This window comes from Staurois parvus, unplaced genomic scaffold, assembly GCF_062004578.1.
Source record: "Staurois parvus isolate SC_StPar_1 unplaced genomic scaffold, SC_StPar_1.0 ptg000697l, whole genome shotgun sequence".
Classification (NCBI taxonomy): Eukaryota; Metazoa; Chordata; class Amphibia; order Anura; family Ranidae; genus Staurois; species Staurois parvus.
This window is the reverse complement of record NW_028318493.1, coordinates 5,328,183-5,347,949: the sequence shown is the minus strand read 5'-3', so window position 1 is coordinate 5,347,949 and position 19,767 is coordinate 5,328,183. Positions and strand designations below refer to the sequence as shown.

At 39.6% G+C, this 19,767-nt stretch overlaps 1 protein-coding gene across 4 annotated transcripts in view; it reads left to right on the top strand.

Moving 5' to 3' along the window:
- VTI1A (vesicle transport through interaction with t-SNAREs 1A) overlaps positions 1–19,767 on the top strand; it is a 734,144-nt gene that overhangs the window by 137,127 nt on the left and 577,250 nt on the right. For all 4 annotated transcript variants that reach the window (XM_089653082.1, XM_089653081.1, XM_089653080.1 and 1 more), the window contains exon 4: positions 16,419–16,496. In XM_089653082.1, coding sequence (XP_089509208.1) covers positions 16,419–16,496 — 78 coding nt within the window. The remainder of the gene's footprint in view (positions 1–16,418; positions 16,497–19,767) is intronic.

Below are 19,767 nucleotides of genomic sequence, written 5' to 3'. Positions count from 1 at the left end.
TTCATGCATGCACATTCCAGTCCACTCTCCTTGGCTGCCAGGTTATTTCGATGTTGCGCAAACCGTTCCCCTTATATTAAAGTGTTACTAAACCCACAACCGTACAATCAGTCTGTATATGCAGTTATACTCACTGTGGAACCTAAGGGGTTAATCCTCTGCATTGTGTAAAAAAAGCTGTTTGATCCTGTCTTCTCTGATTCTCCCTTACTTCTACTGTCCCCAGTCTATCTGCCATAGTATAGAGCAGCAGTGGCAAGTCTGCACATGGTCAGTTTGGTGTGTATTGCTTGAGTTTTTTTTTTTTCCTTGGGAGGGTGCATGTGATCAGCACATGACCAATCAGCACTGTCCATACAGAGGGTCAGGGATTCTGCAGCCTCATAGGACAGTCAAAAGAAGAATGAAAACTCCTTCTACAAGCTTCTACAAGCTTTAACCAATGCTCAGCTGGACACTGATAAAACTCACAAGACTGCTGTATAATGCTGATGAGCAAAGGTATTTAGCAGTTTATATTTACTAAAATATCAACGGATGGATTGGGATAGTAGAAGAAGGGGAGGATTAGAGAAGACAGGATCAAACAGCCTTTTTCACACAATGCAGAGGATTGACCCCTTAGATTCCACAGTGAGTATAAAAAGCATGTTTTACTGCATATACAGACTGATTTTACTGTTGTGGGTTTAGTAACACGTTAACCTCCTAGATGCTGGACTACCACTCCTCAATCACGTGGTTGTCCCCATTTTCGGAGCCTTTGCAGTGTACCCCATTCTCTTAATGGGTTGCTGAGCGGTGGTGCTTGTTGAGTGCAGAAGGGGATATCATTTCTGCCATAGCCTTGGCAATTGTACACTCCCAGCCACTGCCTCTGCATCTAAAGGGGAAGTGGTTAAAAGAAGGCTCAACCACGTGGTTTTACCGCCTCCACACTCTAGTGTAAAATGAGCCCCTGCTCCCATAATCAGCTTTGCCGCTAAGACCTGTTCTGCTTGATTGACAGCGGCTTTTCCTGCTGTCCCCCACTTCACTGGTTGCGGACCCTCAGACATGCACTCCACACTCAGGAAAAGGGATGGGAAGAGCGTGTATACGGTCACATGACCGCTTACTAAAAATACAAAAACAGAGTAAATCAACAATTCTTTTTTTGAAAAAGATTTTTATTAGCCGTTTAGAGAGATTTTATTGAATGTGATTGCGTACTTCATTTGACTCTATACTTTAATTTCCTCACTCAGCAGTTTTGCAGTTCTGCCTTTATTTTTATAGGAGCAAGTGGGGAGTATTTCACTCTTTTTATGTATTTATTTCTGTAGAACAACCTAATGTAAATGCAATGTTCTTTTAATTCCCGGCTTCTAATTCCAGCCTGTCAGGGGCGACCTCTGAGCAGACATTAGAAGGTGCGGCAATTGTGCAGCAAGGTAAAAATTCATTTGGCAAAGCACAGCTATTACCTTTATTGTGCAGCTGAAACACTTTGGCTGATTATCTTTTATTGACCCGGGAATGCCGCTGTAATTTCTCCCTTCCCTTTGATGTTTAAGAAACAGAAAAAAATGAAATGGAGTCCTATAATTGATCAGTCTCTGCCAATTTGTTGGCTTTTTGGAGAAAAAGGCACAAAACAAAAACAGTCTCCATATGATATTCTTGCACACTGCCGAGTGTTTTAGCCTCCCATAGTGATGAAATGAATAATTAAAGCTGCCTCTGATTCCATGGCCTGTTTAAAGGGTTTTTATATCTTTTAATATACGGCTCTGCTGTTGAAGAGTGGGGATGTGCTGCAAGAGGATGCTTTACAAGGAGCGCCTCGAAATTTATAGAGAAAAATACTAGAGAGTTCTTTGTGTGTATATGGGAGAAAAGATGAGTTCTCTGTGTCTGTGTGTATTCTATGGCACCAACATATTCTGCAGCGTTACTAAGGTGTTACATCAGTCTCTGCTCCAGAGGAGCTTACACTCTAATGTCCCACCACAGTCAAGCATGGCAATTATTTTACATTTATATAGCTCTGACATATACCACAGTGCTGTACAGAGAACACTGAGTCTGTCATATCAGTCTCTGCACCAGAGGAGCTTACACTCTACCATCCCTACCCCAGTCACACACTATTATTATTATACATTTATATAGCGCTGACATATTCCATAGTGCTGTACAGAGAACACTGAGCCACTCACATCAGTCTCTGTACCAAAGGAGCTTACACTCTAATGTCCCACCACAGTCACCCACTGGTTTAAAATATACATTTATAAATCTTTTGACATGTTCCGCAGTGCTGTACAGAGAACAGCAAGACAATCGCATGAGTCTGCACCAGAGGAGCTTACACTCTAATGTCCCACCACAGTCACACACTATTATTATACATTTATATAGCTCTGACATATTCCATAGTGCTGTACAGAGAACAGCAAAATGGTCACACGAGTCTGCACCAGAGCAGCTTACACTCTAATCAGTAAATCATTCACATTAGTCTCTGCAGCAGAGGAGCTTACATTCTAATGTCCAACCACAGTCACACACTCTTATTATTATTATACATTTATATAGCTCTGACATATACCAGAGTGCTGTACAGAGAGCACTGAGCCAGTCACATCAGTCTCTACCAAAGCTTAAACTCTAATATCCCCACAGCAGTCACACTATTATTATACATTTATATATCTCTGACATATTCCATAGTGCTGTATGGAGAACATTGAGCCAGTCACATTAGTCTCCACACCAGAGGAGCTTACACTCTAATGTCCCACCACATTCACACACTATTATTATACATTTATATATCTCTGACATATACTGCAGTGCTGTACAGTGAACAAAAACCATTTACATTAGTCTCTGCACCAGAGGAGCTTACACTCTAATGTCTCACCACAGTCACACACTATTATTATTATACATTTATTTATCTCTGACATATACGGCAGTGCTGTACAGAGAACAGTGGAATGGTCACATCAGTCTGCACCAGAGCAGCTTACACTCTAATGTCCCATCACAGTCACACACTATTATTATACATTTATATAGCTCTGACATATTCCGTAGTGCTGTATGGAGAACACTGAGCCAGTCACATCAGTCTCTGCACCAGAGGAGCTTACACTCTAATATCCCCACAACAGTCACACACTATTATTATTATACATTTATACAGCTCTGACATATACCACAGTGCTGTACAGAGAACACTAAGTCTGTCACAGCAGTCTCTACACCAGAGGAGCTTACACTCTAAAGTCCCACCACAGTCGCACACTATTATTTATATACATCTATTTACAGTATCTCTGACAGTCACACACTATTATTAAATATTTATATATTTCTATGATCCACAGTGTTGTACAGAGATCAGCGAGACGGTCACATGAGTCTGCACCAGAGGAGCTTACACTCTAATGTCCCACCCCAGTCACATATTGTTATTATACATGTATATAGTATAGTTCTCACATATGCTGCTGGCCTGTACAGTGAACAAAAACACACATCAGTCTCTGTACTAGAAGAGCTTACAGTCTAATATCCCACCACAGTCTCACACAGTGACTCTGACAGTCACACACTACTATTATTATTACTATACATTTATATATAGCGCTGACATATTCTGCAGTGCTGCCCCGACTGTAACACGGAGACAGTCACATCAGTGAATCGAGCCACCATTGTGTTTTTGGGTTGGATAAAGAAACTCTGGCACCTATAGGAATGTAATGTGAATATACAGAGAACATACAAACTCTGGGCATATAGAAACTTTGCATTGTCTCTGTGCAGTCCCCAACAAGAACATTTTCTGCATGGGGTTTGTATGTTTTCCTATGTTCTTGTTCTCTTTTTTTTTTTCTTTTGGGTGCTTTCTATTTCTTTCCAAAAGCATTACTTCTTGTTTATCTCCTGCCTATTCTTTCTCTGACCCCACCCCACCCCTATTTTTTGTTCTCCATCTCTCCCAATTTCTCTCATATGTACTCTCAGTTCAAAATCTTTATTTCTCTCTGTTTGGCTTTCCTTTTGTCTTTCTATTTTTTTTTCCTCCATCTATCCCAATTTTTCTTATATGTACTCTCACATTCGCATTTCTCTCTCTCGCCCTCCCACTTTCTCTCTCTCTCTTTTGCCCCCCCCCTCCCTCTCTCTCTCCCCTCCTATTTTGCCCTCCCACTTTTTCTCTTTCTTTTGCCCTCCCACTTTCTCTCTCTCTCCCCCCTCCTCTTTTGCTCTCTCTCTCTCGTCTTTTGCCCTCTCACATTTTTGCTCTCTCCTCTTTTGCCCTCCCTCTCTCTCTCTCTCTCTCTCTCTCTCTCTCTCCTCTTTTGCCCTCCCACTTTCTCTCTCTCCTCTTTTACCCTTCCACTGCCCCCCCCCCCCTCTCTCCCTCCCTCCTCTTTTACCCCCCCCCTCTCTCTCTCTCCTCTTTTGCCCTCCCACTTTATCTCTCCTCTTTTGCCCTCCCACTCTCTCTCTCCCCTCTTTTACCCCCCCTCTCTCCTCTTTTACCCTCACACTCTCTCTCTCTCCTCTTTTGCCCTCCCACTTTATCTATATCTCCTCTTTTTCCCTCCCGCTCTCTCTCTCTCCTCATTTGCCCCCCTGCTCTCTCTCTCTCCTCATTTGCCCCCCTGCTCTCTCTCTCTCCTCATTTGCCCTCCCGCTTTCTCTCTCTCTCTCTCTCCTCCTTTGCCTCCCACTTTCTCTCTCTCTCCTCCTTTGCCTCCCACTTTCTCTCTCTCTCTCTCTCTCTCCTCTTTTGCCCTCCCACTTTCTCTCTCTCTCTCTCTCCTCTTTTGCCTCCCACTTTCTCTCTCTCTCTCTCTCCTCTTTTGCCCTCCCACTTTCTCTCTCTCTCTTCTCTTTTACCCTCCCACTTTTTCTCCCCTTTTTTCTCTTCTTTTATCTCTTTCCATCTATTCCCTTTTTTCTTTCTGCCTTCCTTTTTATCTCTCTTTCTCACCATCTCTTGTCTCTCTTTTAGTCTTAATTCTGTCATTTGAGAATATTCTAAACCTGTTTTGTTCATTCTACCATTGTCAATAATTTATAAAGCTATACTGGAATTGTAAATATTTAGAAACATTTGTGTATTCTCTCGACACATTTTTATGTAAAAACATTTTTATGTATTTTTTTTCTCCGTTTTCTGGCTATATTTTAGATCTTGTTATCTGTATCTTATTATAGAGGATGTTGCATTGACAAAGAAGTTTGGCTTTTTCTTATAGGTTTCATAAGTGGGGATACTTACTTAGCTGATTGGTATTATAGCTCAAAGACTTAAAACTAGTGAATTTGTGTTGCTTCAAACATGGTCATGATCAGGTAAGCTTCTTTATTGATATATTCCATGTGAATGTTTGATGTGAACAAAGATTCTGCAGCCTGAGAAAAATACTTCTTTATAAAATCAACCTCAGAGCATTCCAAACATATATTTGGTAGTTCTGTGTGAACTGAAAATGGTCCAACATTCATAGTCAACTTTATCTAATTAAATATAGATTGTGGAATATAATACAATGGTGGTATTTCTCTTTTCTGGTGCAAAGGTAGTCTGTATGGAAGTTCCATGGGATTGTATTCCTCTTGTCTAAGTAAGTTTAAAGTGGATGGGCAATGTGTCCCAAGAGCCACACATCAAGGCAAACCCACAGTGATGAAGTGAATGGCAGTCTCAACCTGGACTCCTGCCAGGACACACCCCCAATGTGTTTTGCTCTGCCCCTCAGGGTTTAATCATGGGGATCCCCATGATTAAGCTTCGAGGAGCAGAGCGATACGTGTGGAGGGTGTGGCCTGGCGGGAGTCCGGGCTGAGACTGCCATTCACTTCACCAGTGTGGGTTTGCCTTGATGTGTGGCTCCCGGGACAAATTGCTCATTCACACTATGTACGGATCTTAGGGTCCCTCCCTCCCTGGCCAGCACCCACAGCGGTGGACACAGGATTAGTTCCCTCTACAGCCTGTGTGGCACCCATTTCTCCTATATTGGTCGCAGTAAGTTTAAAGTCGACCTAGCATCCAAATGCAAGGTCTGCCTACTGTTTAGATTCTCAACCCCAAGTGCAAATGCCACAGTACATGTACGAAAAACATAAAAACCCTACTTTCCACTCTGGCTTTTGTCTGCACTGTTTAGGCGAGGGTGAGATTCTGGGAAAACTGAGGATCCCAAATCTAATGGTAAGACTTTTCATTAGATTTGGGATCCTCAGCTTTCCTAGGATCACTAGGGAATGTCACAAGATTTCTGGTGAGATCCTGGGTAAACTGAGGATCCAGAATCTCATGCTAAGACTCTCCATAAGATTTGGGATCCCAAACTTTCCCAGGATCTTCAGACATTGAGATCAAGAAATGAAAAGAGAGCTTATTGGTAAAACATATAATTTGTCAACTTGTCTTTTCTTGGCGATGGTTTGACGACCAGGTTCATATTTGGTTGACATCAGTCTGTTCCACCACCTATTGCAAATCAAGGTAAACCTCTACTAAGAGAAATGGATATCTGCATCTTATTGCCCTCTTCTAAAAATGCCAGTTTCCTGACTGTAATGCCAGTCCACTAGCTTTTTTTTTTTTAATCCCTGACTCTGATCTAGAGTGCTGACTTTACTGTCTATGTGGTTGTTGTATATCCATTGTCATCCCTAGGAATGTTGACAGGTCCACATAATGCCATGGTCCTGCATAGTATGTGATGAGCCAAGAGAGAGGGGCCACTTAGTGGTACCTGCTGTCCTGTGGGAGCGAAGGATAGGGTATTCCTCTGTAACACATCCCCTAGATAAAAGAAGCAGTAACTTGTGAATATATGGAGGGAGGGGTCACTATAATTGCAAGTTTTTAATGTTTATCAGAGTTCGCCTTTACATTTTTTTGATGGCTTCAGTGGTGGGGCAATGTGTAATGTTATACAGGTTGAACACCTTGCAAGGTCATTACCCCTTTTTTTCCCAAAAATAAAATAAACCCTAATCTATTCGAAATATGTAAATAAAACAAATTGAATGAGCGCAACTAAATTAGTTAGGTAAAAAAGTAAAAATAAAATGACAAGCTGCTAGCATAAAAGGTATACCTCAGCACCCCAGTAACAGATTTAAATCATTTAATATGCAGCGCTAGATGTTGTATGAAACCATGATCAATTTTATAATAAAACAAGATTGATATAGTCCCAAATAAAGAGTCCTCAAAGACAAAATTAGTATATATCAAAAATGCTCCATACAGTGATCAAAAAGTCCACCAGGTGGGCAAACTGGTCAGGTGAGAAAATAGCAAATTCCTTGTAGTAATGGTTTTATAATGTGCTTACCAGAACTACATACAAAATGCGCATTGTATGTATATACTCTGTAAAAGACATCAGGGTCTGGTCACTGGTATGATGTCATCAGAACGCCTTAGCAGACTCTCAGAGATGATGTTTAGTCACGCTCCCGGTCCACCTCAGGACTCACCAATGGGTCCACCGTCGCTCAGACACTAGATGTCGATCCACCTTAAGGAGGCTCGTTCAATAACAAGCCAGGGAGGCAAGATGGTGCTAATAGTGTAATATAGCCTTTATTGAGTAAAATCCAAAAATATTCAAAAAGGAACACTCACATCAGAGCATAATATCCTGTAGGTCAATCCATAAGCATCAGAAAAGCAAGGTCAGCAAGGTTAGCGTCACATTGAGGGATTCCCCTGACATGTTTCGTGTAAATCACACGTTTTCAAAGGGGCCATATTAGAAATATGTGTATATGTAATTTGACCTTTGCCAGACCTATTTAGTTTTTAAGAACTAAGACAACCTCTGATTCCAGGAGAGTTCCAAAATCACATTCTTTGTTGTGTCTGTCGCGTTAGCACAAAGGGACCACATGCACCAAGTACAACATCCCAACTGGTCTTCTCCTGACGCCTATTAAACACTAAATAAAGATGGGAATAATTGCTCAGATATTGTGGCTCACCATGATTACAGACTACTGAGAGATAATAACAGCTCTTTTTAATTTTCCATTTTGTAAGATCCCTCCAAGCCAAAGCTGTAAGCCATTCACTTTATTGTGCTGAATTGCTTTTGCAGCTTCCTATGGGGGTAAGGAGTTGCTAGGAGATTAGCCCCCGTTGAACTATGACCCCCATAACATTGCCTTGGAGAAGAGTCCTAGTTACCTTTTGTATCCGTCAGCAGAAACCTTCCCACATGCTGGCATTTCTAGGGAAGGCCTTAAGAGCCAACTGAAGCTGGTGCACAAGATGACGTCATTTTGGTGTCGATGTTACTGTTGGAGTCTTGGTTGAGACAAGCAGAGGACACTTGGTGCTTTGTACAAACATTACCATTTTAATTAAAAGAAGCAGTTTGACAAATTACTAATTGCCACAATCAGTCAGGGGGGAGGTGTGTGGTTACAAGTTTACAAGTGAATCAATAACTTTTTTTTTAAGCTTCTAACTTATTTTTTCACTCATTTGTGACAGATGTATAAAAATAGGAAACCATCCTTAGTGATGCTAATAGACCAGTGTTTCTCAACCTTTTTTCGGTCAAGGCACCCTTTTAAAATTATGGACAGTCCCGAGGCACCCTTTAAAAGTATAGACAGTCCTGAGGCACCCCATTCTAAAATGGGGTGCCTCTTGACTGTCCATAATTTTAACAGGGCACCCTATTCTAAAATGTGAAAAGCTATTCTAATAGTTTTATATAACGCAGCAACATCCACACATGGAGGACACCCAACATTAGAGGGGATTTATTCTTCCAAAGCAAATATACTTTTGCACACTGGTACTGACTAGTATTCCAATGTTTCTCTTCTCCCTCAGTTTTTCTCCATCACTGAGCTAATGTGACCCCAGCACTGATGGGGTGGGGGAGGGTGAAACTAGGATGCTGCGCAGGCAGCTGACATCCACCTTATCATCTGATGATGTCATTGGTTGTCAGGGCGCCGGCAGCTAGAAGGTCGTAATGGTGCACATCGGAAACCTGTGGCTTTGTGTAACTAAAAGCAGGCTTGAACCACCCGCTGGCTCGTATACAGGTTTTGGGCAATATTTAGACCTTTTATCAAGGCACCCCTGAAGAAACCTCAAGACACCCCAGGGTGCCTGGTCACCCTGGTTGAAAAGTGCTGTAATAGACGTAGCTCCTGTATAACACTGCTTACTATGCTGTTAAGAAACATTGTTTTTATAATTCAAAAATGTTATGCTCACCACAAAAAAAAAAAAAAATTTTCAAAATTAGTTTACCAGGAGCACAGTCATCCAGATCGTTTAATCAGGATATGGTCAGAGGGGTATTCGATGCTTCCTTGCTGGATCTCCTCACCCTTAACCATGAGTGCTTTATATATTTATGGGCAGCACAGTGGATAAATGGTTAGCACTTCCGCCTGGCAGTACTAGGGTCGTTGGTTCGAATCCCAGTCATGGCACCACCTGCCTGGAGTTTGCATGTTCTCCCTGTGCCTGCGTGGGTTTCCTCCAGGTACTCTGGTTTCCTTCCACACTCCAAAGACATGCTGGTAGGTTAATTGGATCCTGTCTAAATTGGCCCTAGTACAGTTGTGACCAAAATTATTCAACCCCCAATGCTGTAAAGGGGTTTAGGGACTATAGTGTACATTTGGAATTGTATTCAGAATCAAATCCTACAAGGACGTTGTAACTACCCAAATGCAACTAAAATGACATCAATTGTTTATGTAATACAGTAGTAAATGGTTCTTATGTGGTTTCTTCATTGCCACAATTATTCAACCCCTTAAAGACTACCACTCTGAAGAACAGAGGTTCATACAGGTGCTTTCCATCAGGTATTGAAAACACCTGTGGATGTCACCGAGCAGCAATCAAGCATAATAAGCACCAATTAGGCAGCTTTAAAATGACTGTGATACTCAGCTCCTTCTAGACATTTACTGGTGTGGTTACAAACATGGTGAAGGCAAGAGAATGGTCCAGGAAGACAAGAGAAGAGGTGATTTCTCTTCACAGGAAGGGCAATGGCTATAAGAAGATTGCAAAGATGTTAAACATACCAAGAGACACCTTAGGAAGCATCATTCGCAAATTCAAGGCAAAGGGCACTGTTGAAACGCTACCTGGTCGTGGCAGAAAGAAGATGCTGACTTCGACTGCTGTGCGCTACCTGAAGCGTAGAGTGGAGAGAAGTCCCCGTGTGACTGCTGAGGAACTGAGAAAAGATTTGTCAGATGTGGGTACAGAAGTTTCAGCCCAGACAATAAGACGCACACTGCGTAATGAAGGCCTCCGTGCCAGAACTCCCAGGCGTACCCCCTTGCTGTCTCCAAAGAATAAGAAGAGTCGACTGCAGTATGCCAAAAGCCATGTGGACAAACCACAAAAGTTGTGGGATAGTGTTCTGTGGACTGATGAAACAAAATTAGAACTGTTTGGGCCCATGGATCAACGCTATGTTTGGAGGAGGAAGAACAAGGCCTATGATGAAAAGAACACCTTGCCTACTGTGAAGCATGGTGGAGGGTCAATCATGCTTTGGGGCTGTTTTGCTTCTGCAGGTACAGGGAAGCTTCAGCGTGTGCAAGGTACCATGAATTCTCTTCAGTACCAGGAGATATTGGATGGAAACGTGATGCAGTCCGTCACACACCTGAGGCTTGGGAGACGTTGGACCTTTCAACAGGACAATGATCCCAAGCATACCTCCAAGTCCACTAGAGCATGGTTGCAGAGGAAAGGCTGGAACATTTTGGAGTGGCCATCGCAGTCACCAGACTTAAATCCGATTGAGAACCTCTGGTGGGACTTAAAGAAAGCAGTTGCAGTGCGCAAGCCTAAGAATGTGACTGAACTGGAGGCCTTTGCCCATGAAGAATGGGCGAAGATACCCGTAGATCGCTGCAAGACACTTGTGTCAAGCTATGCTTCACGTTTAAAAGCTGTTATAACTGTAAAAGGATGCTGTACTAAGTACTAAGATTGAATGTCACTTGGGGGTTGAATAAAACTGATAATGCTGTGAGCACAGAAAAGACATTTGTGGTTATTTCATTATAACTGTTATGTTATATTTGTCTGACCTACAAGTGCCTCTTTAATGTAAATGTAAGCAAGATGACTGAATGATCAAAAGCAATGTCAAACTGGCCAAAACACTCAATTTCAGTGGGGGTTGAATAATTTTGGTCACAACTGTATGTGTGTGTATGAATGTGAGTTAGGGACTTTAGATTGTACGCTGATGTGAATGTACAATATATATGTAAAGCTCTGCGTAAACTGACGGCGCTATATAAGTACCTGAAATAAAATAACTGTACACAACTGTTCATTCATTGTCATTAGCCTTACTCCAAGCCAGGTTTTACCTTTTTATACTTCTACGAAAGTAAAAAATAGCTGATTTCTTTTAAGTTAAAACAAGCCAAACAAATTAGAAAACGTAAATGTTATATCCACAGTATACATTATAGTATTATGTTTATTATAATATCCTTTTATAGTTTTGCAATTTAATGGTAAGTTGCCTTTTAAGGTCCATTTTAGAGATGCAATTATTTTAGGGTTAGTGATAGTTTAATCTATTATCTGACACTTCCCTTAAAACTATGAGCTTGATTTACTAAAGGCACTCCAAAGACATGCTGGTAGGTGAATTGGCTCCTGTCTAAATTGGCCCTAGTATGTGTATGTATGAATGTAAGTTAGGGACCTTAGATTGTACGCCCCTTGAGGGTTAGGGACTGATGTGAATGTACAATATATATGTAAAGTGCTGCGTAAATTGATGGCGCTATATAAGTACCTGAAATAATAATAATAATTAGGCTTTTTTCTTTACAAGGAAGCTTTCATTTAGCCATCTTGGTGAATGTCTGCTGCCTTCTATCATTCAATCATGTGTAAGCAAAAATACTGTTCTTTTTTTTTTTTTTTTTTAAAGCATAAGTTCACCGTTTGGAACATGTTACATGTTCCACCCGTATTCAGGGTGGACCATGTAACATGTTCCAGCAGCTGCAACCTTTCCCCCCCTCTCCTCCCTTCCCTGTGACAGCGCACAAGGGATCTTCACCCTGCTCCCGCTATCACTGTTTGAAAATACCACGCCGTGCGGGGCTCCGCCCACACGAGCTACAACTGCCGTCAGCCATTGTGGCTGATGGCTTGTAGTTCTGAATGGAATATGAAGTTGCTGATGAGGGGCCTTGTAGTACACTCACATGCCCTGCAGCTTGTAAACAGTCAGCCAGTATGAAGGTACAGGCAGAAAGCTGCTGGAGTCTGGCTTTGCACCCCTGATCCACTGATCATGGGTGAAAGGCTTTCCAGGCTCCCTGCAAAAGTGTACATTTTATGTTTTTTTTCCCCAAAGCCTATTTGTCTACAGAAAAATATTAATGTGGTAATTTAGTAAATCCGTGTGTTTAGCCCAAGGCTAACAGGTGAAAGAGTTCCATTAAAGTGTTACTAAACCCAGGACCCTGCATTTACTATATCTATCCAACCTTCTCCACTGCACAGAACATAGAAATGCAATTATTTTAGTAAATATAAACTACTAAATACCATTTCTCATCAGCATTATATAGCAGTCTTGTGACTTCTATCAGTGTCTGGCTGAGCACTGGTTAGTCTTGTAGGAGGAGATTTCATTCTCCTTTGACTGTCTGAGTCAGGCTGCATTATTATTATACAGGATTTATATTATTATTATTATTATTATAATACAGGATTTATATTATTATTATACAGGATTTATATTATTATTATACAGGATTTATATTATTATTATTATACAGGATTTATATTATTATTATTATACAGGATTTATATTATTATTATTATACAGGATTTATATAGCGCCAACAGTTTGCTCAGCACTTTACAATATAAGGGAGACAATACAATTACAATACATTTCAGTACAGAAGGAATAGAAGGGCCCGGCTCGTGGAGCCTACAATCTAAAGGAAGGGAGAGGTGATACAAAAGGTGATAGCTGCGGGGGATGATCTGATGGAGGTGATTCAAGCACAGTTTTTAAGTGGAGGTGGGGTAGGCTTTCCTGAGTTTTCAAAGATCACCTAAAGGCAGATAGGGTGGGGGCTGACTGGACATACTGCGGAAGGGAGTTCCAGAGGATGGGAGAGGCTCTGGAGAAGTCCTGGAGGCGAGTGTGGGAGGAGGTGTTGAGGGAGCTAGAGAGAAAAATATCTTGGGAGGAGCTGAGTGGGAGATTTTGGCGGTATCTGCAGATGAGGTTGGCGATGTAGCTAGGGGGAGTGTTGTGGATGGCTTTGTAAGCTGTGGGTAGTATTTAGAATTTTATACGTTGGGTTAGTGAAAGCCAGTGGAGGGATTGGCACAGAGGGGCAGCAGTCGCTGATCGGTTGGTGAGGTGAGTCTAGCAGCAGCATTCATAATAGACTGAAGGGGGGATAACCTGTGTAACTGTAGACCAGTGAGGAGGGAGTTGCAGTAGTCAAGGTGTGAATAGGTTGTTTTGTGGTGTCATTGGTCAGAAAGGGGCGGATTTTGGAAATGTTCCAGACATGACCCCTGACCCTCTGTCTGGACAGCGATGGTTAGCCCTGTCCTGATTACATGAACTCTGTCTAGAAATACACACCAAACAGAGCATGTGCAGATTTGCCACTGCTGCTCTAACTATAGCAGATGGATTGGGGACAGTAGAAGAAGGGGAGGATCAGAGAAAACAGGATCAAACAGCCTTTTACACAAATTTGAGGATTAACCCCTTAGTTCCACAGTGAGTATAACAAGCATGCTTTACCGCATATACAGACTGATTTTACTGTTGTGGGTTTAGTAACACTTTAAGTTTTAGAATGTGGGCCTATGTTTGGAGTTGCGGTGTAGCGTTACTTTGAGGAATACATCTAGGAGTTTGGTTAGGGACAACCATAACGTACTATTACGTTTACACTGCAATAGGTCACGTTTTGAGTGTGACCTCTTTTTATTTAGACATTGCATTGATTTTCCAGGTTTGAAAATGCTCCCCATCAAAGCTGACGTGACTTACACTTGAGTTTTTCTAAATGAAGACTTGCCACCATTTCTCCTTCTTGAAGACCTAAACGTTTCTTTCTGAAAAGCACCATCTCCGGTGTTTGCAGTTGTTGCAGGGTTCCACTATCAGGCTACAAAAACATTATTGATAATGATGACTCTTAAAACTTGTACATAAATATATGTGATTTCAAAGACGATGTGGTGGTACCATTGTCTTCTCAAAGGTGATGCTGTCGCACTTTTTCTCTGTAAGACGACACGTTCCTATTTGAAGTGCGTTGAGGATTTGAAACCATTACATTTATTTTGGGCTTTTATCGGCATTGGTCAGTTTTCAGCATTTTCCTGTTGCAAGAGCAGAAAAAAAAATATTGGACTTTAACCTCCCTGGAGGTATTCCCGAGTGTAGCGCGGGGTAAAGTTTCAGCACCACAAGCGGTAACCCCGAGCTACACTCAGGAATACACTGCAGTGCTGCTCCGGGATCTCTTCTTATTTATTTATTTCAGGTACTTATATAGCGCCATCAATTTACGCAGCACTTTACATATATATTGTACATTCACATCAGTCCCTAACCCTCAAGGGGCGTACAATCTAAGGTCCCTAACTCACATCCATACATACACATACTAGGGCCAATTTAGACAGGATCCAATTAACCTACCAGCATGTCTTTGGAGTGTGGGAGGAAACCGGAGTACTCGGAGGAAACCCACGCAGGCACAGGGAGAACATGCAAACTCCAGGCAGGTGGTGCCATGGTTGGGATTTGAACCAACAACCCTAGTATTGCCAGGCAGAAGTGCTAACCATTTAGCCACTGGGCTTCTTCACTTACCTTGTCCTGCACTCCCGCGATGTCCCTCCTGCAGTGTCCTCCAGCCGATGCCGGCATCTGTCTTCTGGGTTCCGTTCCCTGCGACGTCGGGACGTACGGGGGACGGAACTGGCGGGAAATTTAAAAATGTGAAAAAGTGACATTCACTACATACACTAAAATCACATAGTATAACATTACTGTATCAAACCATTTCACATACATTTTGTCCCGAGTGCTTTGTCCTGTGCCCTGCCTGCATTTTTACTGTTCTTTCTCCCTGGAAACTGAGAAACGTCCATGGCGTCCAAAAAGCTTCCCTTTAGGTCAAAAGCGGTTTTAGACCGGCTAGAGAACAGCGATAGTAAATCAGAACCACTTGCAGAATTGAGTGATAATGATTCGTAGGGGAAATTCCTCATCAGACACTGAAAACGATTTTGCGACTTTGCTCAGTGATGTGCGAACTTGGCGCTCTATTGCAAATACTGTAAAGTGAAACAAAAAACGAGAAGCGCACCAACCTTGTGCATTACCTCAGTAACCAGAAATTTATTGATAAAAGAATGGTACTCAGCGATATGCAAACTTGGCGCTCTATTTCACATTTCAGTGTTTTTGGTTTGATTATATTATTGAATTACATTTATTATTATTATATTATTATTTGTTATGAACGTTTATTAAATTATAATTTATGATTTCGTGTTTCAAATTTTATCATACCCGGGATGTTTACTAGGTTCTTGTTCGGACAGATTTCAGTGAGTTATTCCTAAAAATTACAGGCCTACAATAAAAATAACTACATATTTCCATGCAAAAAAAATGTACCGCTTTGAGCACAGAGATACTGACATAATCAGACCGCTAGGGTTAAAGATGTATGAAATTGATGGTTTCCCTTTCGATATATCAAGCACAGCTCGGTGTAATTCCAGTTTGTCAGCAACACTTCTTTATAATGTATTTTTCAACCTCACTGAAGAAGGTTTATGAGAATTGCGAAACAAACAGAGATTGTCTGTAGCAACTGTTTAGAACCTGGTTGTATGTAAAATAAATGTGGCTGTCTTGGTGCAGATCCTTTCCTCTGGATCTGCTCAATTGTCTGTACACTTCAAATTAAATCATGTTCCCGGTTGATGGCAAGGTGGTTTGGCTGTAGTAGAGCACAGTGCAGGTCCAGTTGGGCAGTCGAGTTTTTCTTTTGTGTGGCGTGAGGTTAATATTCTAGGGAGGCTGTTAAGCAAGTGTTTTTCTCTTTGAACACTCTCGCCAACAACAGTTGCATTGCTAGCAGGCATACCTTTTTGAATCGTCTGGCCTTCGGTAGGACCACATCACCCCGCTGGTTTTGGACACAAATGAATCAAACCTTTCCTAGCAGATTGTATCAGATCGGCATCCATTAGGGGGCTCTCCAGGGTTGGGTACATCTTCAGATTTAAATTCTAAAGGTTTATTTTTCTTACACTTACTCTCCCCCCCTCCTCACCTCCCTTTGTTTTTTTTGTTTTGCAGAAAAGGTCACGGATCGCCTACAGTGACGAAGTGCGGAATGAGCTACTAGGGGATGATGGGAATTCCTCGGAGAGCCAGGTAGGATGCTAATCATGCAGCCCTAGTGGGTGGCTAGAGGGTACAGGAGGGTCTCACACACTGGGCAGCCCATGCTGCTTCCTTAACAGCATTAGCAGCAACTCATGTGGAAATGATGTTGTTTAATGCAAAGCCCGGATTTTAATCAACTTCAAAACCTTTATGTGGAGATCTTACCATTAACCCTTCAGTCGGGAGGACAGGGATATCCCCATCTGTTCTGCTGGCTTTATGGGCAACTTGGAGGGCACAGTTTGAGAAGAAAGCTCTCGCCTCATCCCATGTATATATACTAAAAAAAAAAAAAAAAAAAAAAACTCTAATACACATAACTGCATTTTGATATTATAATTAAATCAACACAGGCACCGCCAACGAATAGGTACTTTAAGAGCAACAGGGGTTAGCTGCACTTCGAAAGAACTATTTTAAGATGGTTTTTTTTTTCCCCTTTTTTTACACAATGCTCTGCTGGAACTGCATTCTGTCATTAATCAAAGTCTAAAATGTTTACATGTACATGCTGTGTTGTATAGTGAAACCCCAACGTAATATTACATTTTCCTGCGCCCCTCCCTTCCATCATCACCACGTTTAACACTTTACTTTATTAACTGGAGCTTTAAAAAAAAAGAAAAAGAGAGATATAGATATATAGATATAGATAGATAGATATATTTATATATATATATATATATATATCCAAGCACACAAACAAATATATATATATATTAAGAAAAATAAATATATATATATTTATTTAAAAAAAAAATATATATATATATGTATGTATATATGTGTGTGATATACATATATATATATGTATATATATATATATATGTGTGTGTGTATATATGTATGTATTCCATATGAATATTACAATAATCAGATCTGATCTGAATATTCTATCATGATAAATTAAAAGAAGAACTGTATTATTAAATAAAATAATATGGTTCTTCCCTGTCTTTATTATTATAGAATAATCAGATCTGATATGAATATTCTATAATAATAAAGAAAAAGAAGAACTGTATTATTAAATAAAATAATACAGTTCTTCTTTGTCTTTATTTTTATAGAATATTCAGATCTGATTATTGGAATATTTTCTATATTTCTACATATCTTTAAACCTTGTGCAGTACAGTTTAAATAAACATTACACATTGATAACTGAGTTCTGTTTGAAACTTAACTTCGTGTGGTACAATAATTCTTTTCTTTTTTTGCTAGTTTTCAGTTTAATTCATTTATTTTTTTCCTTATTTCTTTTATTATTTATTATGTTCCGATATGTGGACGTTTTATCCATTTACAGCAGCTAATAGGTTTCAGGAAATAGAACAAATTAATTTTTGTTCCTAATACATTCCCAGCACTCCTAAAGGTATTTCATATATATTTGTATTTTAAGATGCTTATGTGAGACAGTCTAACTGGAAAAATTATGGAATGCCTAAGGATTGATAACTGTTGGGCTTGTTGTTATTTTCTTGTTTGGGAATAACAAAAAAAAAAAAAATCTGAATTCTTTTCATTTCCTTTTATCATTAAGTATCTATAAAGCCTTTAATTTTTATTATTATGCAGGATTTATATTGCTTCAACAGTTTGCGCAGAGCTTTGCCAAATGAAGGTAGACATTGCAGTTACAATACAATTTGGTACAAGAGGAAACAGAGGGCCCTGATTGTTAGGGTTTACAATCTAGGATTAAAATTAAAAACAAAATAAAATTATAATAGAGCCAAATTAAATTAAGTAGTATACATCATTTTATACTATATTTGCTTTTAATTGCTGATTATTTTACCTGTTGGTTTTTAATTATGTGCTGTTATTGATTTATAGACTGCCAGCATTATTTCTGGTGTGGTGCTGAGATTATATCAATAACAAAGCATACAAATATACAGGAAACAATAATAAACAAATTAGAACACAGTTTATGTTGTATTATTATTTTTATTATTATTAACCATATTAACAATATTATTATTATTATTCCTAATATAATTATAATATTCTTATGAATAACTATAGTAATATTATTTCTATATTATTATTATTATTATGTAATAATATGATTGACATAAAAATATATAGAATTAGTAATGGTAATATAGTAATAATTATAATGATAATAAAATAATGATAATATTATATTATAATCATATTATATTCATTATGTAACAATATTGTTAATAAAACATTTATTTGCAGATATAATTATTCAATTACGGTTTTTTATTTATGCAGGTTTTGCACATAATAAAAGGCTTATTCAGGGTTCTCTTAATTAATATATATATTTTTTTACAATGTTCTAAATATATTTAGAAAATGCTTTTTGCAATGTTAAAAATAAATGGCAAGTTGTGCATTATCCATGTTTTTTATATATATATATACATATATATATGTTATCTGGTTGCCTAAATCATGTTTTTCCTGTAGATCCTACGAGTTATTATTTTTGTATGTGAATTAATCTTAAGTGCCTACAGGGTTTAATGCTAAGTTCCCAAAAATATTTTACGCTGATCACTTCATTCAGCCATTGGCACGTTATCTAATTCCAATTAAAAAATATTTTCTAAAGGAAGAGCAATAGAAACAATAACAGTTAAAGTCTGTTTTATTGCAAAACTCCTGACTTCAGCCTTAACTTTTATTTTCAGTATTCATTTATTAACAAAAAAAAGAAATGCTTTCTCAATCAGTTTTACCATTTTCAGTCCCCTCAATCCATATTATAATTTGTTATTCTTTTTTTTTTTTCTTTTTTTTTTTTGTCACTGATCTGTCTGCCAAGCCATGCATGTATTCTTATTTAGGAAAAAAAAAAACAGCAGAATGTGCTCATTTAACGTCAGCTCAAAGTCCTGTAGTGTTAGTCTTGCAATTTCCAAATACCCCGCCTCAGGTATCACCTTGTTGAGTGCTGTGGGCTGTGAGAACCTTGAAGTGCGACAATACAGACCGTATCCTTGTATCTATCCAAAATATAAACTCCCGCAAAACAGATTTATTAGTAATTAAAAATGGGATCACTTTAGAAAGCGTTTGCCGAAGCTAAAGAATATTGACTTTTTGGGGGGTAGTCAGCATGTACATCCCTATAGGGCGCCTCCTGAGTTTTGCGTGTTCAGTATACTGTATGATCTCATAGGTTTACACATATGTCATAACACGTCAAGTACCCACTACATCTTGGGTAAATGGAAGCAGATTTCTGCTGGGTCTGTTTACAGAGGAGAGATGTCAG